Here is a 27,776-nt window from a genome sequence, read left to right as displayed (position 1 = left end):
CTGTCACAGCGGCGTGTGAACAAAACACATTCCAAATAAATACAGCTACAGATTCATGGAGTCTTAAAATAATGTATGTTGGAGGGGATATTTGGAAGTCATTTGGTCCAACTCGCTTTCTCACTGCAGACCTAAGTTCAGGTTGTTCATCCAGCTGAGTTTTGAAAATTTCCAGTGATGGAGATCCCACAACCTCTCCAGTCAAACTGCTGCAGTCTGATCACCTTCACTGTCAAAACCACTTTCCTTCTGCCCAGCTGGACCTTGCTGCAATCTGTGACTGTTTCTCTGTACATCTCTGAGAAGAGTCTGGTTCTGTCTTCTCTATGAACCTCCTTTAGGTAGCAGTAGATTGCAATTACATTCCTTTCTTAGTCTTCTCTTCTCCACGCTGACCGTCTCTTCTCCTGTGAAGACAGGCTGAGGGAGTTGGGGTTGTCCAGCCTGGAGAAGAGACAGCTCCAGGGAGACCTTTTAGCAACCTTCCAGTACCTAAAGGGGGCCTACAAGGCAGCTGGAAAGGGACTTTTTACCAGGGCATATAGTGATAGGACAAGGGGTAGTAGTTTTAAGCTGAAAGAAGGTAGATTTAGACTAGATATTAGGAAGAAATTCTATTTACTGTGAGGTGGTGAGAGAGTGGAACAGGTTGCTGAGAGAAGGTGTCCCTGCCCATGGCCGGGGGTTGGAACTAGATGATCTTTAAGGTCCCTTCCAACGCTTCCACTAGATCCTCTTCAGTTTAATGATGTCCCTCGCATAAGGGGGTCTCAAAACTGGACACAATATTCCACATGTGCCTTCCTGAGTGATGAGCAGAGATACTCAAAGCTGGACGTGGTTTTGCTAATGCAGCACAGTATACCCTCACACCAACTGATGACTCATGTCTAACAGTGTTCACCAGGACCCCTAAAGCCCCTCTCTGCTGTAATGGTCCCTGCACAGTCGGCACAGCCCCAGCTGTTTCTGTGGGCAATCTGCTCCATGTACCTGAAATTCCTATCAGCACTTCAGACTTGCTTCTCCAGCTCATCAAAGCCCTCTGCATAGCAGCCCTGCCACCCAGAGTATCAATGACTTCACTTGGTGTGCAGTGATCAGCGAACTCGCTCAGAGCGAGCTCAGAGTGTTGCACTGCACAGGTTGTTGATGAAGACATTAAATACAACTGGTCTCAGTGGGGACTCCTGAGGAGTACCACTTGCAAACAGCTGCTGGTCAGGCTCTGAACACGGACCCTTTGAGCCTGATGGTTGGTCCAGACATTTTTTTCACACATGCTGTAGTCCACCCATTCAGCCTGTAACTCCCCAGTCTGGCTACAAGGATGCCACGGGACAAGTTAAGGGCTTTGCTAAGTCACAGTAAAAGATACACACAGCTCTCTCCCCATCCACAGAGGGAATAATCTCACACAGAAGGAAAGCAAATTAAGCTGGCCATGATATCCTCTTGGTAAATTTATGTCGGCTACTCCCAGTCACCTTGTCTTTCATGAGCCTAGAACTTGTATGTGTCTGGTTTACTTAAGTGATCCGTAACTCAATCCTACTCTACAGTGGGTAGTACCACTCTCCTTCAAACTCTCCTACTAAGCACAGACCTTGACAGCAAAGGCCAAGGCAAAGACTGCCCTTTGCTACTACGTTGTTTGTCTGATTTTGCATCAGACCAATGTTTTCCTTGATGTTCTTTTCAATGTGTCAGCAGAAGTCCTTTATACTGCCTTCACATTCTTCACCAGTTTCAATTCTAGATGAACTATGGCCTCTCCGAATTCCACGCTGCCTAGCCAGTCAATGCTTCCACATTTCTCCAGGGGCAGCACATGCTTGTTCCCACTTTCCATGCATGTCTTTTAGTGCTTCAGCTCATTCAGCAGAGCCCTTTACAGCCAAGCTGGCTTCTTCCCGTCTTCTCATTTTCTTGCACACCAGAGTGGACCACTTTGCAAGCAAACCTCCTCTTCCTTGCGATCTCACTTTACAGTGACAATACTTCAGACGCCATAGTTAATGTCATTTTGAGAGGTGGAATAATTTGACTCACAAAAGAACATTTTGCTGCTGTATGTTAAAGCTCCACTAGCTGGCTGATAGATTAGGATTGTAAAATCTTTTGTAGAATTGATAAGCCTGAAATTGCTTGCAAGGGACAGCTCTGAAATCCTCTGCTAAAGAAATAGCACCTCTTGAGAAAAAGGGTCTGCTTTAAGAGGTCCACTCCCTGAGAGAAGAAACAGCCTTCCTGCTGCAGCCATGCAAGCTGGAGACAACGGAGTGAAACACAGGTACACAGATCACCCATATCCAAAATTTCAAATACAGCTCTCACTGCAAACCATTTCGAAGGCAAGAATGAGCAATAACAGCACATCGTCTATTTTCACCAACTGATTATGAAGTAACTCATGGAAATATTCTGCTGGCTCCACTAACTAGTCCACCTTTTCCTGGTGCACAGCTACTTAAGTTCTAGTTTTATAGCAAAACTACTGCATTCAAGAAAGCTCAGTGCCATGTATATCTAGGTTCCTCTTCACACCAAGTTTTTAGAGGGGATACTAGTAAAGAATGAATGTATACAAGTTGCCAGCTGAGAAATTACTGAGCATTTCTTCTCACAGGATCACTTGTTTTGACTCCATTTATTCAAATGCCTCTGCTGATGGGAGAACAAGAGTGAGCATGGGGCAGTATTTCATTGCTCTGACACTAGCATCCTCCCCCAGTCGAGGCATTTCTGTGATGGCATTTTAGGGCACAGAATGGCAGAATTTCAGTGGAAATGGGGATGCCAAGCTGGGAACCTACCTGAGAGGACAAAGAACATCAGATGACTCACCTTCCTGCCTCAGACTTTACCTCTAACCAAAACAGAGGATCATGAATTAAGCTATAGCAGCATCAGCAACAAGAGTAGTTAAAAGTAATTATATATAAGTCATTACATAAAAAATAAATGGACAGCAGATAAATATACTGCTTTTGCTTATCAAGAAGTGTTTTGCACTGTTCAAGTCCAATACTGCAGTGAATTATAGGAGTGCTTAGTTTTCTACATATGCATGATTCCAGCGAAGTTAATGGTATTACTGGCAGGAAGTTACCTAATTTGAAATAATAGTATTACTCAGGATGCCTGAAGTTACTAGTTTATGCAAGCTTTTGCAGGCTGAAAATCTACAGCAGCATTTTACCACTTGCTCTGAGCCAGTTAATACTCATGTAATAAAAACACTATGTATGTAGGCATACAGAAAATGCAACTGCTCTGAGAAACCAAGTAGTAAGCCAAGACTGACAAGCAGGACAATTCAGGCTTATTCAGTGTAATGTTCTACCATCATAACAATGTCCACTAACACTCTTGCTAGTCAAATGAAATATGAAAAAAGTATATAGAAATATATAAGGCTTACTTGTGTTTTGTCATTTTCAGATCATGGCAAAAATGGCTGAAAAACCTCGCGTAGAATAAATGCATAACTGCATGCTCCTTTCCTCCGATGTACAAATCCACAGGCATCCAGTAGTTTGCTAGGTCACTATTAAAGGGCCTGAAAAAACACAATTATAGAAGAAATACAATGTGGAGAAGAAAGATCAGCTCTACTGAAGCAGTTTATCATACTCAACTGGACACCACTGAGAGCAATACATGTGTAATACAACTTTCGCTATCAGATCTCTTTAATTTTTAAGTTATATGCTTACTAAATTACAGACAGAAATTTAATTTCCACTGAGATGTAGATCCACAAAAATACTATTTTCCTATGTTTTAGGCAAGCAACTAAGATTTCAGATACATTACCTGAGAAAGTGATGAAAATATTTGCTTGCTCTTTACATGATTTTTTATAAACAACCTGAGCCTACCCTTCAAATTTTTTAGGATTTCTCAAGTTTTACATACAAATATATTAGAATGAAAGACAAAAGACATGCCTACTCATAGTTGATTTTTTTTTTTACTCGGAGGTTTGCATTGTAGCCGTTAGGGGGCAATGAAGCAGTTTAAGGCTGCAAAACGTTCTGAATACACTCCAGCTGAAAGATGCTCAATGAATTTACAGTAAATTTGTCATTTACAGCATATTTACCATGTCGTTGGAGCTCACCTGCATGGTTTCCCAGCAGTGCTTACTGCTTCATTAAATATTGTTATGTCTCCTGTAATGGGTTCCTACCTGTAAAATACCATTTGTATAGATGCTCTCCTTTAATGTATGCTTTATGGTCCCATACTAACAGATTTACTTGTTTTGTTAGTCTGTTTGATTATTCCATCTGTATTTTTTGCAATAGCAACACTTTTTTCCTCACAGATGAGCCCAGAAGCAAATTGTGGATCTGGGATTCATGTCTTTAGTGGATGAAATCAAAACTAACTTGTTCACAGGGTTCCAAAATCAACAGAGCAATTATGCCGAATTCTAGACCTGTGAAATATGGTTTGTGGAAAAAGGGTTTACATACATGCAGCTTAGCTAAAACAAACAAACAAATCAAATGGAGGTAGCAATCTAGTGCAGAAGTCCATAGAAATGTTCTTATTTCAATATAAAACAGATTTAGCTACACTAAGCTGTTACCTCAACAGCTGGATGTTACATCCAGCTATTTTTTCTTCAAATTCTGGAAAAGTCCTTCTTTTTCATGCACAAAAAATATTGCAAACTGTCACTGGAGAGTGCCTAACTTAATATTAATAATAAATTCACACTATCGCTAGAAAATAATTAAAACCATCATGAAATAAAGCATTCAAGAAGATTTTGCTTTAGTTTAAATAAACTAGTGCCACTGATATAAAAAAAATAATTGGCCTAGCTATATTAAATCACTCTGTATGTAGTATGTACCCAGCAGTGCTCCAGAGACAATGAATCAACAAATACATGCCCAAACAGCCCTACATGTGGTATCAATATCTTAAAAATGCAGCTCCCTCTTCCTCAGACTACATGGTAGAGCTGTTCCACTAATTCCTCTTTGGAAAAAACAGTGGTATCAGCAGCATTACTACAGGCAGACTGTGAAGCAGAAAACCAACTAATAACTACATCTATCTTCCCACACTCTCCATGCTGCAGCCACTAATACACAGCACATGAAAAATCTCCTTTCATTAATTATGCATACAGTCCAAGTGCCGACACAGCAGGAGCTCGCTGTGATGCCGCTTCACTTTAGGTCTGTGCACGAGAAGTAGCAAGAGTTACCCGGAATTCAAGAGGAGAGAAATGAAGGTGCCATTCTTGGCAGCTGGATGTTACACCGGACTATTCCTCTTCCTACCGGTGGAAAAGCACCGTCTGTCCATACACTGACCAACCGGTTGTATTGCCAAGGAGGGTACACACCGTGCAACTTCCCACAGTCCCGCAGAGAGTTGTGGTAGACTGTCATTCCTGATAGCACCCGCCACGAAGGACTATCTTTAGCTCCTCAGCTGAACATGCTCTCTGTGCCCTGCCTCGTGATGCCCTTTCACACAAACTTCTGCCCCTTGCCCTGTAGCTCCTGTGCCCACACATCCCGCTCTGCCAGATCTCCTGGCATGGGAGCAACCACATGCCAAACTTTTAGAGTAGCTCCTAGTCCTCAGGCCGGAGGGCAGGCACTAAATCAGGGCAGCACGGGGGTTTATGCCATTTTCTGCAACAGCAGTTAGAACCAGAAGCACCAGAGAGTCTGGCCTCCTCCTTCCTTTCTATGCCGTGAAGCGGGCTCGCGCCACGGTGGCCCTGCGCCTGCAGCCCTCACCTGTCCGTGTTGTGAGGGTCAGTGTACCTCAGGTAGTACCAAGCGGAATCAACAAATGTATCCATGGTATCGACTTCTCGCCGTGCTGTTGCCTTACACCTGAGCGACAGAGAAGGAGAAAAGCTATTTTTAGCGAAGTGACAAGCCTGGAAGAAAAACAACCGTGTACAGAGTGGCCACAAAGACATTTAGATTGAAAACTGACCAGGTCTGAACAGCCTGAAGTGACACGTTTCAGAAGTCGTCCAAGACCTGCACACAGGGCTGCCTCTCCTTCTCTCTCCCTCCCAAACCAAGCAAACCGCAAACCCAACAGAGGCCTGAACAGCTGTGACACCCAGCGATAGTGGAAGATGGCCCTGCACCAGACAGCCCTCTCAATCCTGCGTTTCCGGAATTTTTTAGAACTGCCATTTTGAAAGAAACAAAGCAAGTCTTACAGCACAGACAAGCCTTCTTTGTCGTAAAGTTAATGAGTACCGAATACGTATCACACTCATTAGGTACCAGCAGACAAATAATTTCATAAACATTTAGCAGGAGGAGCAGGTTGGTGCCTCTCACTGATGGTCTGCACAGAAAGGTCTCTGCAGACTCCATTTGTCACCTCTAGAAAAACAAACTTAGCTTCACTTCCACTTTCACTGAGTTGTAGCAAATCTCTTCCAGACCTTGTAGCACAATTTTAATTTGTGATTATGGCATATCAATTTTTACTTGGAGCTATACTGGCAGCCCCAAGAAACAGTTTAAAAATAAATTTTAGAAGCTCAGGTTACTTTCTGCTAATTTCTGCCTAAATAGAAATTGTTTGTAGGAGCCGATAATCACATTTAATAAACTTCCATTTGTTATAAATGATTTCTCTTTAAAACTCTTACAGTTAAAACAATGGGATTATTCTAATGTCAATAAAACCCTGCAAACTGTGACACACTTGTATATAAATACCACTGGCTATATGTAACAAATGTATGCAATTTATAACCGTATGTAAATTTAAAGGTACATATATGTGTAATCAATATACGTAACAAATAGAGACTGGCTGTTTTATGTTTTCCAACTGCGTGTTCAGTCTCTGATCAGGCTTGATGACTGAGCTGCAACATGTGTCTGCCTGTCGGCCTGACACTTCTTCTTGGCTTGCCAAGGCAAGCTGATGAGAGTACCACCACGTTAACGTTTTCCTTCACTGTCTCTGCCCCAGTCCCTTCTCTACCAGAAAGTTTTTCTTTCAATAGGAATAATGTAGTAAAGAAATATCACTTCTAATTGTTTTTTAATATAGAATAACCATCTCATTAAATTGTATACATAAAGCAGAGACTTGGCCAATGTAAAATACTACTGCATTACATTGAAACAGAATGGCTTTTCACTCAAAAGCAAGAATACTTTACAGTCGTTGAACCGTAACCGTATGTGCATCATGCCTCTGATGTTGCCTGTACTCTCAATGGACATGGCTCGTTAACACAGAGACAGCATGGGCATCTTTCAAAATTTATACAGTTTATATCAATACTGTGATTACAGGCACAATACTTTCATCTCATTAGATGATCTTCAGACAATTAACACAATTACCTGGACTTGTGTAACAACAAACAACTTGGGCATCTCCTCCCATTTATGATTGCTAACACTAATGTCACTCAAATACCCACGGACTTTTGTATCTTTCCATCTTGCTTTTCTTATTAGTTCTAGATAGTAAATGCAACCAATGGAAAAAAAACACCTGTTACTGGAGAGAAGGACTAAAGGAAGGGATGATGCAACTTCTTAAAGCAAGGAAAACCAAGGAAGACTCTGCAGACACAAAAGTAATAGCTCAAGGGATTTGAAACTGTAGAAGGCATATGAATGAGCAATACTGAAGACAGCTGTCAAACAGGTGAGCATTAAGAAACAAATAAAGGTGAGAATTAAAAAAAAAGTCAATTTCAGCAAACTACCACGTTTTAGGCTAAGAAACTAGTCCTGTACACCTTTATTTCTGACTAAATAAATGTCCTTGATTAAGGATTTGAAGTAGGGCAGTTACAATAACTATGCAGAAAGAATTGTTATACATCAAAAGTACATTGTTGCCTGGTAAACAACAATATCAGTTTTGAATAGAAGTTCAGAGGAAGCCAAGGGTGCACGCAGTGACTTTCAGTCACATCATGAAAATTTGCCCATTGAAATTTGGGATTGTAGACCATGGCATTTCTGGGGATTTTACTAAACCTGTGGATCTTGTTTAGAAAGGCTTCCCTGTAAGAGTCACACTTTAAAATACACTACTATATGTAATTTAAATAGGAGTATCTGAGAAGAAATTTTGTATGCAGAAACATGGAAGTAAATATGTGTTTTACATAAAATATATTATCAACAAAGGTCAAAAGACATGTTCCTGGAGAACCACAAAACTACTCTGTGTAAGCTATCTAATTAGAGATTAAAACCATGCTGATATTCTACCCTTCAAATGTTAAAATAAAGTTAGATGTTATGAAACTGCTGCATTACCAATGACAGCCCTAACACCATTTATATGTCTGGCTCCCCTGCCTGGCAACCTGGTAACGTACTGCTCATTCGCTCAATCTGTTAGCACCTGCATCGCATTGCAGTGCTGATGAAAAACTTCTCTGGGACACCTCATGTTCTACCAGTTCGTTCTGTAAAACCTGCATGCAAACTCCAGCATACAGAGTATCTAAGCATCCTTCAAAATCAGACAACTGATTTTCACGACATATCTCTCACTGCTCAATTTGGGCTGGTTTATTTCTTAAACAGCTGGACTAGAAACAACAAAGATTACTGCATTGACAAGATGCATATACTTACTATCTCCTTCAATCTGAATTACATGCTGTCATCTGTAATGTACAGTGAATGTCATTCTTCATGATAACAAATTACATAGCTGAAGAAATATTTTATTGTTGGACTATTGCTAAGAAAATGAACATAATGGTAGTTTCCTTAGCAAAAAGGTGTAATTCAATAATCATTATAAACTTTATATGAACTCTGATGGGGAAAGATAATGAAAGTTATTGTAGAAAATGAAGTAAGAAGTACGGCTAAGAAATGGGGGGCAGGGAGAAAATAATTCTGTTTTCCCTTTTTTCTTTCCTCCAACTTAAAAACAGTGAGGTTTGCTTCAGCTTGTTTATGAAGAAATAGCAGTAGGTGTCTGTGTTGCAAAAAAGAAGTTTTGAAGAGGATATAAGAAAAAACCAAACCCCAGTGCTGGGTCAGACTAAGCATCATTCTGGAGCAGTATCCTGTCTCAGAGTGTCAGTTTTCAACACTGACAGTAAGAGCACAAGAAACAAGCGGGTACAAAGCGGTCTCTCCCATTCTGCAGTAAATGCAGCATTGGCTTACCTTGGACAGGGACAGTTCAGCCACTCTGGAGCTGTTTCTAAAGGTGAGGCTCCCTTTCCCGTGAAGGTGGTTACACTGGGCAACACCACAGGTAAGTCCTCATAAGGTACGGGGACTGTGCCACATGTCTGGCAGTGAATGACAGGAATAGGTGTTCCCCAGTATCGCTGTCGAGATATTAACCAGTCTCTTAATTTGTCACTTGTTAGGTCTCCACCTACTCTTTTATTTTTGGCCTGCTGGGTAATAGCTTTTAGAGCCTCCTGCCGAGTCATGCCTGTGATCTGATTAAAAAAAAAAAAAAAAAAAGAGCAGCAGCAGCAAAAGAAAGAAAAATTTATATTTGCTGTTAGTGAAAATGCAAGAACATTCACATACCAGCTACTCAATTAAAGCCTCTTGCTCAAAGGAAAACGTTCTTGATTGTCTTGTAGACTCCTTCAGCCTTTATTGGCAGATATTTGCACTTACTGCTAATATTTTAATCAACTGCTGTTCACTGAAACTTCCAGAATATGACCAAATTGAGGAAGAGACTGAGGAAATGCAAATGGTAAAACCAGCTTGTTTTCTCCTGTGTTCATTTTAGGTTTTTCTATTGTTACTTTCACATACCATAAGGATGGTGAGGCACTGGCACAGGTTGCCCAGAGCAGCTGTGGATGCCCCATCCTGGCAGTGTTCAAGGCCAGGCTGGATGGGGCTTGGAGCAACCTGTGCTAGTGGAAGGTGTCCCTGCCCATGGCACAGGGGTTGGAACTAGATGAACTTTAACATCTCTTCCAACCCAAACCTTTCTATGGTTCTACGATTCTAAACATCTTAACCATTTAGGCCCTACCCGTCATGTAACAGAACAAGAGCTTTGTGTACGCTATTAAATGCATGTTTTCAAAAGCTAGAACACCACATATATCTTATTTAAAGATAACATTTCTATGTCCTGTTAGGTGGGTATGTTACCATAAAGGCTTACACCACACTTCAATGACTATGTGGAAGAAGGACTGATGTGTTAATATTTAGCTTAAAAATCTACTGAGATTATGAAATAAGAATCAACTTTTAACATGGATTTAACTATTCAGTTTCCATTATAAAACTCAGACCAATATTGTATCTTCCTCTCAAGGACCAAAGAAAAAAAAAGTAATTTTATTGCTAGAGAAGAGCCAACAGATTTCAGCATTAAATTATTCCTAGAAATCTGGTAGCATAAGCCTGGCTTGATTTTTTTTTTTAAATATAGAAAATCCCTTTAATCATACGAAGTATTTGCCACTCTTGAGAAAACAGATTTAGTTTGCATTGTTATTATAAGTTGGAAATAACTCCATACTTGTACACTCACCTCTGCAGAATTAATGACTTTCTCCAAACCATTTGGCAATGTCTCAATGACTTCAGTGAAAGAAATGCCCAAATTCTTAGCTACTGCAGCATCTTCTGCACTAGTACTAGGAATTCCTAGGAGGGGAGAAAAAAAAAAAAACCCAACAGTTCTGGGATTGACTAACAAGGGTATCAATTGTCAGTTTGAGGATAAAACATTTTATTTCTATGACACTCTCATTATAATGACTTAGGTTTTCCCAAAGGAGTTTAAAAATCTAAGAACAATAAAAATGTTTTCATGTTCTTTAAGCAGCAAAATTTAAGCAGCAATAATTACAAACACATTTTCTCAGTTTCTCTGTAATCCAAATATTCATCAATGTCTTACCTCAGAAAAGGCTGAAAATTTGATGGTTCCAAAACAGCTTAAAAATAAAGCTACAAAATTTGGATAATAATATTTTCAATACAGTTATATTTTCTAAATGTAATATATTTACATAATACAAATTTTAATGCTACCTGCAAATAGGAGAAACAAATACTAATCAAGCAGCCGAAATAATCCTCTTGTTTCAATATTAAGTTTAATCTCTTTCTAATTTCACAGTTTATTAAAATGTACCACAACACAACAGTCTCTAACATTACTATCCCTTTAACTTCTTATGAAAAATATGCTTTGTTTATAAACTCAGGAAAAAAAAATCTAATAACATCAATTCTCTATTCATAATTATAACTACTGAAAGCATTTCCTACTGCTGTTCCAATCAGCTATAGAAGCCACAGTACTTGAGGCCCCTGGTGCTATCTTTCCCATTACATCTTATTATTTGCAACAGTCGTCCGTCTTAGTTCTACTTTGGAGGACTACCTTTCAGGGTGAGTTAAGAAATTTCTTAACTTTATTATCACATGTATTCTGAAATAACACTGAGATACTAACAGATTTATTATTCCCACAGACAGATACATCTTTCCGCATATTTTTTTTCCTTTCAGTGATAATTTATTTAATATTTTGAACCATCTTGCACAATTGCTGTCATCTTTAAAAGCCAAAGAAATTTATTCTGACAAGCCAATTACAACATTAAGTTGATGAAAATTACAGACAAAATCTCTTAAAATACTGCTGAGCACATTAGAATTATTAACATACAAATGACTTAATTCAAAACCAGTTTAATGATCATCTTTGTCCAGACAATGAAATGCCTGCTATACATTAGCTCTGCCAGTATATGGAAGTTTGGAAGCAGATAACTAAGGAAAACCAAGCAAAACTCTCCTGTGAAAAATAACCCTTTAACTAGCAAAATACGGAATCACTATTTTATCTTTCCAGCAGATGTACGCTCTTGTCATTTCAAGGCCCTATTATAGAATAATATATGTATCTTAATTTGTCAAAGAGCCCTGCAGCCTGCAACAGGTGGCTTCACAATATGCTCTACACACGGAAAAAAGTGGGTCCCGCTTTTTGGTTTTCCTTCTTTGGAAAAGATGATACTATTAATGTACATTTGCAAAGCTCAACAGCTGGCATCCAGAACTTCCTGGGAAAAACTGGGCTGTTTCCAACAGACATAAGGCCAAGGTACATGCCAGTGAACAAGCTGGAAGTTTTTAATGAAAAATAAGATTAGGTATCTCAAATTATTTGGCTTCTTGTACACAAGGAAAGGTTCTGGTTCTTAAAAACCATAAATATATAAATATATAAAATTTATAAATAAATAAATTTATAAAAAAATGTAAGACGCAGGCATGTTATAAGGTATACAGCCAAGTGGGTAACTTCCACCAGCCTTGTGAGGGTCACCCAAGATGTCTTTGTACCATCAGCTGGCTTTATTCATTCCAGTTGTTGTGCAGGAACAGCTGGTATTGGCAGTGGTACAGAGAAGAAGGTAGCAGCTTCAGGGCAGGAAAGGTGTGTCAACAACCAGGAGGCAACAAAAGGGAGTTAAGGGATAAGGAAGGGAGTGGAAAGGGGGAGGAAGAGATAACTATTTCCTATTAGGACTGGCACAGAACACTGCGTGCTCAGTGCAGCTGAGATGAGACCACAGCAAAACACAGGAGTAAACAAAAAGCTCGGAGGGTGCAGATTAAAATGGACACCATTTTTAAAAGTTAGTACAATTTCCAGTTTTACTTAGAAGGACAGTCACATCATACTTAGCTACCCAAGCAGAGGGGCTAGGCTCCCTGTGCCAGAAAGGAGCAAGACGGGCTGCTTCACAGCACAACTCTGAAAGACACCCCAGGTGATTCAGAGCATCCTCTAGCAACACCCTTCCCCATCCATTTATGGATCCTCAGTCCTAAATTAGGTGCCTTAAATTGTGGGAACACTTCCTTTAGAGATGAAGGATCCAAGGTAAATGTCCAAGACTACCTGGACAGAATTGTTACCTATTCTGAATTATTTTACTGACCTCAATGCAAATATTGCCACATAAAAGTCAAGCTTGGAAGTTTTGTACATTTACTGTCTGAAACATTTCTCTGTAAGGATACATATAATCTATGTAAACACATGACACAAAAAAAGCTGTAAGTCTGGGTAGCCGGGCACAATATTTATGTCAAACAATTGTACAGTTCTGTTAAGAATGGTGAGAGACAGCCAAATACACATGCACTGTAGGTAATCAACCTTCTTAAGATATGCAGATCCTCAAATTTAGCCCATTAGACTAATTTTATAATATTTCCATTAAAATTTATCAGCCTGTAAATCTCTTAGCCCAGATTCTACATAGCTACTTCTCCCTTCCTTCACTAATGAAGAACAGAGTTCCAAAGTCTAGAAGAAAGCCACTGTGTTCAAAGATTTACTGCAACAGTATATCTCATCACGCCAACACAGCAACTGAGAACTATTATTCCACTTACGCATTAAAAGTCACATACCTATTTTAGTATCAAGAAAATTCTCAAAATTGGTTTTTGCTGAGATGACTACAGGAATCTCCTGACTGGTCAGCAAATTCACAGCTGTCACTGAAGTCAGTGAGTCTGAAAACAGGTGTTAACGATCATGGTAAGTAAAATATGACAGAAGATATGCTAAGAACATTAATTACTATTAGAACTCAGTTTATCTTAAGCACATATGAAATTAAAATTTTGTTTAAAAAAGAAAGACAATGAAAAGCTTAATCACATTTCTAAAACGCTCAGACATATCAAAATCTTCATTAAGTCAGACTGATAAATTTTCATGATTCTTATAACAAACACCTGAATAAAAACAGAGTAAAATTTGGATTATAATAAAAAAATTAAGTACTTGACCAAATGCAAGCCTGCTGCAAAGTTGTATGAATTTGCTCTAGTAAGCCCTGAATTATATACTAGTGTACATTATTACAAAATTATGCAAAAAAAAAAAAATCCAGCTATTCAGAAGAAACTGAAGGGGAGCACACTTCCTATACTTTTGATTTGCTTGCTTACAGAAGAGCTACAAAGCATGAGAAATATTGACCAGTGTTGAAACAAACGAAACTAAAAATCCTTATTGATTTCCAAACAGACTATTCACATTCATATTAGAGATGAGGAATCCAATGTCCACAGGGAAGGGGAGAGAGAAGGAGAGAGAATCAAGGGTGAGAACTGTGATAAACTGAAATTGATTGACAATGTATAGCTTGGGTGGCTCAGGAACAAGAAAATCAAATCTGAATATTCCCAGCTTTGAGGATTCAAACCCCAGATCTCATTCTGGACTGGTTTTTAACTTTTTCAGTGCCTTTAAGTTGATGATAATTAAAATAATTAAAATAGCTAAGAGCTTTCCTTCTCCTATCTTCATAGCTAAGTCTTAGGACTGTCTGTGGAAAGTCTTAGGTTTGTATTGCAACACAAAATCTGCTTGAAATAAAGTAAGAGCATTTTAGAGAACAGGGCTACTGTATCTCATCACTCTTCTTAACACAAATTATATATTTATTTATTTCTGATTATTACTTTTTCAAATTCCAGGTGTCTGAGATATCCATATTCTAGAAAAAATTCCTCCCATTCAAGCCACTGTACATAGGTTTCCTCATGTTTAAAAAAAAGTACAAAAGCAATCATTTCGCTTTTTAAAAGCAACTAACCAAAAAGCCTCATGAACAGGAAGCTGAGTGGGTAGGACAGTCTGCTTTTAAAAATAACTTCTCTCTTTCACCCAGCAATAATTTTGATTTTATGCTGGAACCCAAAATAGTAATTCCAGTTTATGAAGACATTCTCTCTTGAGCTCACTGGCTCAACATCATTATTATAATAGCCATAAAGAGATGGTATTACAGTTACAAATGCAAAAGAATGTATGCATAGCATTATAATGAGATAACGAACAACATAAGGGTCAAATCTTTATCTCAGACACCTCATGCTGTCAAAACTAGAATACTTACCAGACACTAAATGAACATAAATTTATCTAGGCTACAAAACTGAATGCTTGAAAACTGGTTTCTCGTCTCTATTTAAATAACAATAGCCTAAAATACAGAGCTGTACTCCAAGAGTAAAGGTATCAGAACTGTAAGATACCTTGCCATAAAAGTTGGCTTTTTTCTTTCCTATAAACCATGAAAATATATCCTCCTCATTAGTTAAATGAGAACACAGTGAAGAAAGGGAGTTACAAGTCTATCTCCATTGAAAACAATTACAATTAATTAAATTAAAATTTTAATATTACTGGTGGATTATTTAAGAAATCTTGGTTAATGTATGGCCTATTCAAGACCATTCAAAATTTCTTTTTATTCAAATGCCATTGTTGGCTCTTCATATGTACCATGGCTGAAATGCGAATCTGAAAGTCCATGTTGAAATTATTCTCATTTACATTCTCTTCTTTGGAAAATACCAGTTTGTTCCTTTGAAATGCTCAAGGAATAGTAAGAAATACCAGCCAAGTTCAACAAAAGAATGCATATAAGTATATTTACAAATAGCAGGAGTACACAACTATAGCAGAGTTACAATTCTCGAATTGTGCCTCTTTTTCAATGACTTATGGCTGTTATTATTCTGAATGAGAGTTTAATTTAGCTCAACCAAAATGTCAAGTTTACTGTTAAAAAACACAAAAATAGCCTTTCCAGGTATTTCTATGTAAAAACAATTAAAAAAAAATACTGTTATCCTTATTATAAACAAATTTTGCACTTCTGTGGTTTCGCTTAAAGCACCAGATCCAACAAAGATACAGGCAGGTATATGGATGCGCACTTCTGTGGTTAGTGCTTTGATTTGGCCAAACTATAAGAACTATACACATTCAGGCTCCATTTTTTTCTGCTAGCAAGAAAACTTTTTTAAGGTTATAGAAATGAAGCACTCAAAAATAAAGCAGGTTCTGTGCAAACACCAGAATTTCCCACAAGATTCCTGCTTCATTGCTGTTGATATCAGATGTTACATAGACAATGAAACCTCAGCTTTACCAGGGAGGAAAAAACCAAACACTGAACACCAGCCTGAAGTGGGAAAAAAATAATATTCTGTATACATTGTATTTGTATATGTATGGTCTTGTAATTTTCAGATTTTTCAACAACAGAAAAATAATAGACCAGGCAGAACTGGTGGTAGAAGCCTTCAGGAAACCAGTTAACACCAACTGAAGAATTTCCATTTGTCTGTATTCTCTGTACAAGTTATGACAGAGTATAGGGATACCTTGAATCTACTCCACTAAAGTAAGGATCTGCACAGCAGAGTATTATTTTGCTATCTATCAATGATCCGCTTTACTATCTATTAGCAATCTATTGCCCTCTTTATGTTCCCTATGACAGGAACAGATCATCGTTGGTGCAAGAGCTGGTTCTGCTGTCCTTGTGCTAACAACAAATTACCGTAGAGCCATGAGATCTTCCAATGGGCTGACATAGTCAGAGTTGGACTATTCATTTCTGGTACACAAGGAAACAATCTCTTCCATTGCTTTTATATACTATGAAGTGTTACAGGCACTATAAAAGGAAGAATTCTAACATAGCTGCTCTTACCACATCTAAAGCCAGGACAGGCTGATGTGATACCGTTTGACATATACCAAGAATCAAAAGACCTGTCCCCTCTCAACAGGAACAGCTCCTGCTCAGCTTGACACATATTCTCTGAATATCATTCTCTAAAATTTACTATTCTACAATAAAATGCAGTATCGGAAAAATACCACCTTTCCCTGGGATGAATTCCCTCTGAAAGACTTCCTTAAGGCTGCTATTCCCATGTAGCAGTCTGTGAGATGGTAAGATATATAAATGGGAGGCTCCATAAATGGCTTCAGGTGTATAGGTGTAAGCTGCTAGCTTCTCTCCTGTTACTTTACCATTAACCTGAAACAAAGCAGAAAAAATCCCATTGGAAGTGCAGCAGTTTTAGATTCCTGTTGCTTTTTATGCAACTAACAAACCTACATCACCCTGTAGAAGTGCACAGTTGTCAATACCAAGCCAGATGCATTCCCACTATAGGGAGTTTCCAGAATGAAACCTCAACAAAATTTACTTTTAAGACCTTGAGAAAGTTGCTTTACAGTCTTGCTTCAGTTTATCCAAATACATCTACTAAAAATAAATTATAAAATCATGTAATATTAAACTGTGCTACTGAGCTAGATTCAATCCTTGGTTAAGTAACCTGAAATCTTTCTATTCACTTTTACTATGCATGCCTTGTTTTCAAGAAACAGATGTGATGTTACCTCTGAGATCTAAAGAATTTAAGATCATGTCAGCTATGAGGCATTCTACAACACTTCTCTGATGAAGTCAATACTGCAACTTATGCATAGGAATAAAAGATTAAAGGTGGCACAACATTAAAACAACTGGACATAAAATAGTAATAAATTTAGAGGATTGCTTAAGAATTACCACCTGGCACTATCAGCAGGCTTTATATTTTAGATCAATTAACTGTGGAGCACACCGGGGTCTTAGAAGGAGATTTTTCTACAAGAGGTATTGACATACATTTTCAGAAATAATTGATAAAAACAACTTAAACACAAAAATACACCTTCAAGCAGTGTGCAATTTAGAGGCATTAAGAAAGTTTAAGCTTCAATTGGAAGTTCCAAAAAATTCAATCTTTTAAAATAAGAAGCCATTTTAAAATGTTAGACCAGAGTAGATGAGCACAATAAAGCTCTGAAGCACAAGGGCTGAAATTCCATCAGGGTCTCTGAAAATCTCTTCTGCCACTATTGTATTTGAGAAGCCTTTTGAATCTCTTGAGAAAAATGGGAAAATCTGAAGTCCTTCTGTAGATAATCATAATTTTCTTAAGGTTTCTTTTCCCTTCCTCTCCTTTCTAGAATTCTCTACAGGTCCATCACTACCTAAATGTGTGTTTTTCATTATTTTAATTATTATATGTAGTAAATTAAATAATGGACAAATATAAGTAAAGTCGCTTGCCTGAGGTCAGACAGGGTCTGACAGAGAAGGTGCTGTGCAGAGAGGAGTGAAAGCCCAGCTAGATCCCAGCTGACTTGTGCAGTACCACTTGATACTGCTCCCCTAAATGTCCTGGCTTTCAGGAATGCTTATTAGCTGGCATGTATTTTGGCATAAATACACACAGCCAATTTGCATCCAATGTTGCATTTGAACACCAAACCCTTTCCTAAGGAGGATACCGGAGAGCATCTCTTCAGCCCACAAGTAGCTTCTTCAGGAATCTGCGTTGGTCTGGGCATGAATATATAATAATCTCTTTTAGCAGGTTTTAGGATTTTTAGATCTGAAAATCCATTCCCATTACACATTTCAGGCATTGCTGTTAGCCCAACCAAGAGAGAAGCATTGAAATTTCTGACTTACCTTTAGCAAGAAGTCGAGAGAGCATCCAGTGCAGTCACCTATCCAATTTGCTTGCATTTCTTTTATACCATACCACTCGGGGAGATCGGACAAAGCATCAAACATAGCCTGATGCAGCAAAAGAAAGAATCAGGACATTCAGCTTTGTGAGCATACAAATTAATGGGTTTAATTATAACTAACAGCAAAATTATAAGGTTTTGGTAAAAACACAGGAAGAGGTTTTTATTCTGCTGCTGCCTCAGATTCACCTCTCCAAGACCAGAATTAACAGAGCACAAGCCAGAGGTATGCTGTCTCCAACAGAGACCCTGTTGTTACTAAAAGAGACCTTCCTTTTGAATGAACTAAACCTTAAACACAGAACAAAACCCTTAAATGAAAACAAACACAGAAAATATTCCCAATGGATGTAACTTGTGAAAAGTGTATTTTTTCTAATGTCCTAACGAGCTGAACAAGGCTACAGATACATATGAGATGTGCTTGCAGGTATGAAGCCTACATTTGGATTAGTTGTTCTAGACAATAGCCTGGAGATGGCAGTCAGACAAAAGACATTTACATGTCCTAAAATTTTCAGGCTCTGACTTAAAATGACAAAATACAGTTTCCAGCTGCCTATCATTTTTTTGTATTTCATGTTGATATTTTACCAAGCACAACAGGCTGTAAAATTGAGTGGGATCTTTAGGTGATACCATCCTGTAAAAAAGCCAACAATCTAAATCATAATAATAAGGATACATACTAAATTCAAAATATACATAGTAATATAAAACTAACATAATTGTTATAAGCAACCAACAGCAAACTGGTGAAGGATCTGGAGAAAAAGTCCTATAAGGAGCAGCTGAAGGAACTTGGGTTGTTTAGCCTGGAGAAAAGGAGGCTCGGGGGGGCCTTACCGCTCTCTGCAACCACCTGAAGGGAGGTTGTAGCGAGGTAAGTGTTGGTCTCTTCTCCCAGTTAGCAAGCAATAGGACAAGGGGAAACAGCCTCAAGTTGTGCCAGGGGAGGTTTAGATTGGATATTAGGAAAAATTTCTTCACCAAAAGGGTTGTCAAGCATTGGAACAGGCTGCCCAGGGAGGTGCTTGAGTCACCATCCCTGGAGGTATTTGAAAGACCTGCAGATGTGGTGCTTAGGGACATGGTTTAGTGGTGGACTTGGCAGTGCTGGGTTAACAGTTGGACTCAATGATCTTAAGGGTCTTTTCCAAACCTAAATGATCCTATGATTCCATGATTCTGTATCATGCAACAGAGAAGAAATTGTTGGCTCCTTCATTAGTCATAATGTCCAACAGCCAACCTGCAACTTCTATGTACATTTATATTCAGCAAGAGATATATCCATATATTTATGTGCTTTCTGATGTGTGGCTTGGAAGCATAACAGACTATCCCAAGTCAACTAATACCTGCCTAAATAATTTGAATAATATGTTTTTAATAAACAAAATCAATAAAAAAGTAAAGGACATGTGCAAAGGGATGCATAACTCAAAGCTCATGTCATTTTTCACATTTTTGTTACAAATACTCCGTGACTGTCCAAAATCTTTACTTTGGCAGAAGTACAGCCAGAGGTATGAGTCACTTGGACAGATGGTGGATGTGCTGAACAATTACAGCTAAAATGTAAGAATAAGGCAACACACTGAATAATTTTTCCTTCAGCAAAGTCAAGTGTGCAAGCTCTTTATTATCTCATTGATTGCTAACAGCTTGCTAGGATGGACAGTAGCTACTATGTGCTGCTCAAATTAAACAGCGGGTTAGTTAGATAATTAGTGAATATACAAGTCATTATTTTTCAACTGTTGTGCTTTAACTACATTCTTAAATATTTTCAAACTGAGATGCATAAAAGACACTAATTACTTTTTGGTTACTGCTCTGTTGTATATCTATCATTCAAAATACAACAAAGGGCATGTCCTTCATAAATCATAGTATCACACCACCACTTGGGATTATTATTAAATTCATTTTCTGATGATTTATAAATAAAAGAATGGTAAGGTTTTGGAAGGTTTTTAATCATACTTTAACTTTTATCAGTTTTAGCTCACAATTGCAAGTATATTATATCACAGAGAATTCCAAACTCTCATCATTCTCATTAATTTTAGTGTTCCAGAGACTACTGAGCTTTATCTGCCATGAATGATCCATGTATATATAAACCTACCGAAGAATAACGAATCACTGGAGATATAAACAGATATACAGAGATATATACATAATAATTGGATACAGTCTTTGTAAGAATTTTATGTATTTTAAAAAGAATGAAATTGTGCCAATACCCACAGAACTGGCTGGACACATTAGCATATTTTAATAAATTCTACTGCTTGGATATCCATCCTAATCTACATTAAGTTTTGCTGGCAGAAGCAGCTAAATGTGCAATTGGTCTACTGAAACTGTACAATCTGTAATTGCTTGACAGCAAAACTTTCTAGATGTTATTTCACTGCAAGATTAATTACATCAAGAGCCTTAATACCAGTGTGATAATGATTTTAACTGTTGCTAGTTGGCCTTATTAGAAGCTATAGGCCACAGTTTGAGTTAGCCCAGTTTTCTTGATAATGCAATTGCTTCATGCAGCTAAACAGGAGAAGCCAACTCAGCTTCACGTGAATGAAGATAACAAAACTTCTTCTGCATGGTGACATAGCCTAGCAGCTTGCAAACACACACCCTTTGCATCTTAATAGGCACATGAACAGTAGTATAACATGATTTAAAAAAAAGCAAACCAAAAAAACCTTAAAAAAATTTCAATATGGAATTATGATTCTCTGTTCTTTGTACTCAACACTACTTCGGTTTCTTGAATTTCAGAAATTCAAGGCTACCAATAGCAAGCGGAGTAGAAAATGAACAACATGTAAAACAAACATTTTACATAGTGTTGCAGAGGCATAAAATACACAGTATGTATACTGCTAGCATGTTAATTATTGTTTCTGGATGGTAAATTAACCTAGGATACTCACTAATAGGAAAGTAGCAAAACATTAATTCCTACATGCATAAATAAATAAATACATTCCAAATTCATTCGTGCAAATTAGGTTTTTAAGAATTGCTTAAAGAAAATCCTTTCAGATTTTTTTCATTTTCAAATCCAATTGCACTATAACCTGCAAAAACATAGATCTATAAATATATGTTAAAACTGTTATTAATTTTTTAAAATAATCACACACAGCATGTTTGGGTATACAAAACTTGAATTGAACCTGACCCACACTAGCATAGAAAATCCTGATTATTATAAGCCGGTGTTTTGAAAGTCAAATATTAACTCCCTGAATTTTGCTTCCATGTTCCTTTTAAAAATCACTGCCATGTTTGGTAAAATATCTTCTGAATCATTAAAGCAGTCCCATGAATTCTGCTCCAATTATTATTTTACAGCTTAAACAAAAATCCTAACCCTCAAAGGCACGTACATAACTCCTAGGCATCTGTTCCACAGGTTTGTTAACTAGGTAACACAGAAAAGGCAATCAAGAAGTTTCTCAGCAAACAGGCAAATTAAAAAAAGCAAAACCTTGGATTCTGCAAGGGACAAAGAACAGCAGCAGCATTATAATCCATTAAGCAGAGAGTGATGAGCTTATGAAATAAACTCCATTTTCAGATTTCTGATGATGATTTAAGAGTGAGAAACTTGGAAACATTAGGTAGTAGAGTCTTTCTACTTTCATTTTTCATGGCTCCAGAAGAGACAAGAAAACTTCAAATGCAAATGTCTAATTACAGGAGAAATTACTCCCATCTTAATTAAACACAAGTCAAGGTAAAGCATAAATACGTTTTGGCAGTCTTCCAGATCTAAAGATAGATGGACTCAGGAAAATGATAAAGAAATCAAAGCTATGTTCAGGAATGAGAATAACTTCAAGGCTCTTACACTTTTAGGAAAGTTTGACTCAAGTGCTGGAGAAGCTGAAAATTCAGGATAAACTAATGTTTCACAGAACCACTTTACTCTTTCAGAACACCTACAAAATTCCAGCATTGCTAGAGGATGAAAGTCAACCAGCTCAGATGATCAGAGAGTCACAAAATCGAGATGAGTTTGCTGAAAATTCATCACAAACACTGTTGACCAAGTCTGAAACTAGCAGTAAAGCATTTGAAAGTGGAAAACTGGTCTCACACCCCGAGATGTTTAGTCTGTTGAAGATTCATAGAGAAACAGAACTTCAGTTTAATAATCTTCGGACAATAAAGGTCCATAAAATCAAAAAATGGAAGTGCTTTATAATTACCCAAGAGTATCTTGACTCCAAAAGTCCCCCTGCTTGTAGTTCAAAGAGGGAGGATTCTGCTGAGCACCTGAAAAATTCAGTCTCTGATTTCGGGAATTAAAATTTTTAGCATGATCAATGACTGCCACTAATTTTATATTAGTAAGCATATTTCAACTCCTCCATGATAGTAAATGAAATAAAGTGAAAAATCTAAAAATAAGCTATTAAAGCCAAAAGTTAACTCTTTTTCAGTGAAGGCATTTTAATGAAGTTTGACAAATCTGCAATGTAACAAGAAGACTAAAACAGAAAGGACAGCAAAAGGTTTCCTTTCAAAAGCATTCATTAGCAAAACAAAATTGTTTTCCAAGTTAAAATAAAATTGAAAAGCTTTGCTTCTGAGGAAGAGCCAAAGAAATATTTAAGATCTCTTTGGATTAAAATGAAATTCTTCACTTTAATTGATCAAGCTCCCAAAACAGTAACCAAATATAAACTAAAGATTAAATGAAATCATTTAATACAACTTAATATATTAACTAAAGTATAGGAAAATAAAGTTAGGCTGCCCACTGTTTTATTCTGCACTCTATTGCAGCGTTCCAACTGTGATTATGCAGTAGAGCTTCTGCTGGTATTTAATCTCTTCTTGTTTTGTTGGGGTTTTCCTACCTTCAGTAGTTTCTGCCTGTACTATAGTAGGTCATTCCCGACTCTTCTTTCCCATGTGTGAAGCATACTGAAAACATACATTAAAAAGGAGCAGTAACACTGTGTATACTTCAAATTCTCTCTGGTAAATGTCTGAACTGTCAGCAGTTTTCCCCTTTCCTTGCCCTGTAATTTATGGTCAACGAACACCTCTGTTTTGATTTTGTAGAACTGAGGCAAAGAAATGATTCCTCAAAAGCAAAAGCCAGTGTTCTTCTGCAGTTTTGCCCTCCAAAGCTGTTCTCACTGTAGCAATAACCAAAAAGAAGATACTCCCTTTGCAATACAATGAAGCATATCTTTGGGATAAATATGTAATCGATTCCATAAATATAAAAGCTCTTTAAAACATTTGTTACCATTTTTAGTAGTACCGAGCATTCACTGTTTTGATTAATCTTATACCAACAGGAACTTAAATTTATATTGCTGTAGCGCTAAATGAGATGCTGCATTTTAACTAAGGGGAAAAGATCAGCCTGGCCTGGATGTTCACAAACAATCCTGTCTTGCCAAGCTAACAAAACAGGCGTCATTTTTTTATTAATGAAGTGCTAAGCAAGCTGTGGAGACAGTGCTCTTGGTCCCTGTCCAGGAACGAGCTCTCAGCCTGACTCAAGAGGAAGAGTTTAGAAGTGAGGTTTATCAGGCCCGTTCTGTTGGAAGAAGACAACTACGAGCTAGACCCTAAGTGTAGGAAGTGAAAAAATCACACATAAAGCATGAAGAACTAAAGAGCCAGCATTTCAATTCTCCCTCAATGATGAGGCGTTACCTCACACTATGAAATCCAAAGTACCATCAAGACTCTCAGCGTTCTAAAATGCAGCACTTCAGTTTCATTCTCTTTCATTATCGTTCTGCTTAATATCTCAGAAATAAAGTAGAAAATAAAAAATCAAGCAAAGCACAATTATGTTAAATAATTCCAAATCTATTCAAACCAGACAAAAGAGCTGTCAGATGCAGCACAAACCCAGAGAAAACCTGGAGATGAACTGGTAGATCGCTTGTTTTCCCTTCACAGAGTCAGCACCATGCTAAACATCTAAGTTCCTGCACCCCATGGAATATGAGAAGGATTTGTCCCTAAATGCCTGTACACACACACACACACACATCCCTGGCCCCAACTAAGAGAGAGTACTACTTATCTGTATGGCATCTGCAAATTAGAGTGGCAGAATTCTGTAGGCTCTGTCACATTTCCCAGTATTTAAATTAAACATACATACAATATCTTATTGCTGTGCAGAAAAGGGTGATGATTTAAAGCAAAACCTGAAGTTTCAAAAGTTGGTTCTATTTTATTTTGTTAAAAAATAAGATTATTCTCCAGTTATTTAATTGATTTTTGAAAAGTAAAATATGAAAAAGTATCAAGTAAAATTCATTTAGGAAGAATGGGGACTATGCAAAGATTAACCTTAAGGATTCTGATTTGAAGATTCAGTTGACTGCATAAAAAAGCATAACAGCAATTTACAGATATACACAGAAAATACTAACATTTACAGATAAATTTTTCCAATGAATCTTCCTACAGATTTAGCTGAGTAACCATAGCAACTAAATGTTTTAGCTTAAATATCTTAAATGCACAGATAACAATTTGAATAATAATGCCATCAGTTAAGGCATTATACTTTTATCCAAGAAATCTGTCAAAAGAAAAATTACAATTAAAATGTTCTTTAAAAATCCATAAAAGCTGCTAGACCATTTTATATGTACTCCACAGTTTAAAAAATGGGTCACAATTACTTTATTACTTTACATAATCAAATGCTTTCTGCTAAGTGTTTAAAGTACGGTCAGTATTTTTTCACTTTGAAAAAAAATTCATTGCCAATGGTAAATTGCCTTTTGAGCCAACACTGCTTTGTTTACTTGCATTTTTATTTCAAGAAAGGACTACAAGCTGGTGCACTAACAATAAAGAAATCAAAACAAATCCACAGAAGATGATTCCTCTGGACACAACAGAATTTAAAGAACAGCATGTGTAGGAATGAAACACTGACTCCTGTAACACATGAGATGCTGTCGCAGCCCGTTACTGACCACATAACTCCTTGCTGCTATTTGACTAGTAATTTAAGCATTGCAGATGAAGATTACCCTTACTGGTATTTATTTTCATTAAGGTTATGAGATACAGGAGAAAACATAAAATGATAAATGGATGAAAGAGACGAACACAGATGACTAGAAAGATCATCAATACGCAGTATAAATAGGCTGAATAGTTACTACAAAATAATTTGTGGGTGCTCCAAGTAGAAACTAAGTTGTATACATATATATTCAGCCACTATTGCTAGCTGGTAATTTGCATGAAGAATTAAGGGATAGCAGATTCGTTAAATGTACTTTAAATAGAACCTTGTCTATGAAACATGGTTATGAAATAAAGATTTACATTTTCCTCAAAGCCACACAGAAAAGGAGTTACTTACTAGAAAGAAAGCTTTTATTCAATACCTTCCCACTATATCATCTTAAAGAAAACTCAGGGATAACTTCTGGAAGTCATAGGGCACAGATCTGCAGAGAGCCTTGTTGCAGAAAAAGGACAAGGTGGAATTTTCTGGCATTTGGTCTTGAATTTCTGTAAACTTTTCAGAAGTAGTAACAGTCTCCATTGAAGGTGACCAAATCAATGGTGCAACCCATGGTGATGCAACCAAAAGGTGACCAGAATCAAATGGCTTTCCCCATGAGATACCAAAAGCAGACTAAAGCCTCACTGGAAAAAGATGAGTGGGAGAAGTAAAACACACTTAAAGAATACTAACCCTCTAAGTCTAGAAGTAGCCGAAGTGGGAAAAAAATACAAATCTTCCCCAAAAGATGCACGGATTAAATTATTATCAGATAGCTTCTTAGTGCCTCCCATTTTTTAATTTCAAAATGAAAAGTAGTGAAACTTCAGTGGGTAACAGAAATCTAGCCACAGAACTCACTGAATGCCTGATCCACTTAGTGCTCTACCTTTTCCCAAACTTAGTAAGAACACCTTGCACAAGGAAGGAATATATCTGCTCTGTGCCCATGAACTTGTCCAAGCTATGAGACATAGGAAATAGAGGGCCAGGTGTGCTCTTACATGAATTCTGGCAGTATGGCTCAAAGACCTAAAAGCTACTGACAGAAAACATAGATCTTTGGATCAGAATGGTTTTGACCATGTTAATGTGGCACCATCTTGCCTTAACCTTCTGGACACGTTCAAAAGAAGCAGAACTGGACATAGGACATTCAACAGGCAATTGACTCAGATATGGAGAATGAAGACCTCAGGGCCAGACAAGTTCTGGAAAGGTGAACCTCTATTTCTATTGGGTTTTTAATGCAAAAAATGTTGACCAAAAAAAAGCTGATTTAAAATCCCCAGTTCCATTAAAGATAATTTTTATAATGTCCTCTCAGATTTCCCATTGACAGGAGTCTGGCATATGGAGTACCATATACAACCTTCACCAACCAAGCCCAGCTTGGATAAAAATGCTCTCTTCTATTGTAGCATCTTGAGCCTTCAGGTGCCTGAGAATGATTACAGAGACAGTACTATACACATATTCATGGTGAGCCCCAAACAACCGAAGAAAAAGAAAAAGCAAGATCCATAAAGAACATAATTGTTGTACTTGTTTATCATTAGAAGCACAAATATCTGAAGTCTCTGAATGGCAAAGAAAAGGAAGTTGTACTGGTAGAGGTTTGGGTCCTTGACGTAAGCTAGAAAAATATCTTTATGGAAGTGAGTGTCTTCAAGATCAAGAGATACGAAATTATTCCCTCTGCTAAAGTGAAGGAATTGTCACCACTGTTATCATCCTAAAATTATATTAGTGATTAAAAATCTTTAGCTTTTTAAAATTAAAGAGATGTGCCTATCCTCCACGGTTACTAGGACTAGCTCTGCAAAATCTGGACCCTCCACTCCAAGATATAAGCCTCTGTAAAAAATAAAGGTAAATAAACATCTTCCTCTCAATAAAGCCTGGCCTCCTGGCCAGGGATTTTGTAAAGAAATGAGGAAGAAGGCTTGAAGAATAGGCTAGGAAGAGTGACTGCTGTAAGCATGGTGTTCAACACTATGCTATTTAGGATGATAGGGATTTAGATCATCTGTCAACAACCTGAACCCAAAGAAAAAGTATACAAAAGAAACAGATTTAGAAAGGGATTCATGTCTTACTACTCTTTGAAAAGTACTGGGATGACAACTGTAAGGAATGAAGAAATGTGTGCAAAGTTGAGTTTTGAGGATAATTAGTTAAGATATTCAGCAAGAGGAGCCAAAATACTTTGGCTTCTGTCAAGACCTTCCTGGTTACGTCAGTGTGGGCACAGAGTCTCTAAGAGACTGAAGTACTTGGACAATCTTCAGTCGTGGCTTGCAGCTCATAGGCCACTCAGAGC

At 37.6% G+C, this 27,776-nt stretch overlaps 1 protein-coding gene across 3 annotated transcripts in view; it reads right to left on the bottom strand.

Moving 5' to 3' along the window:
• The window catches only part of LARS2 (leucyl-tRNA synthetase 2, mitochondrial), an 88,555-nt gene that overhangs the window by 28,589 nt on the left and 32,190 nt on the right, over positions 1–27,776 (bottom strand). For 2 of the 3 annotated variants that reach the window (XM_040591350.1, XM_040591352.1), the window contains 7 exons: positions 18,359–18,466; positions 16,708–16,867; positions 13,428–13,532; positions 10,519–10,634; positions 9,168–9,451; positions 5,775–5,873; positions 3,425–3,562 (listed from right to left, as the gene is read on the bottom strand). In XM_040591350.1, coding sequence (XP_040447284.1) covers positions 3,425–3,562; positions 5,775–5,873; positions 9,168–9,451; positions 10,519–10,634; positions 13,428–13,532; positions 16,708–16,867; positions 18,359–18,466 — 1,010 coding nt within the window. The remainder of the gene's footprint in view (positions 1–3,424; positions 3,563–5,774; positions 5,874–9,167; positions 9,452–10,518; positions 10,635–13,427; positions 13,533–16,707; positions 16,868–18,358; positions 18,467–27,776) is intronic. The other variant, XM_040591351.1, reaches the window with a different exon arrangement.

Source organism: Falco naumanni, chromosome 4 (genome assembly GCF_017639655.2).
Source record: "Falco naumanni isolate bFalNau1 chromosome 4, bFalNau1.pat, whole genome shotgun sequence".
Taxonomy (NCBI): domain Eukaryota; kingdom Metazoa; phylum Chordata; class Aves; order Falconiformes; family Falconidae; genus Falco; species Falco naumanni.
This window is presented reverse-complemented; position numbering and strand designations above follow the sequence as displayed.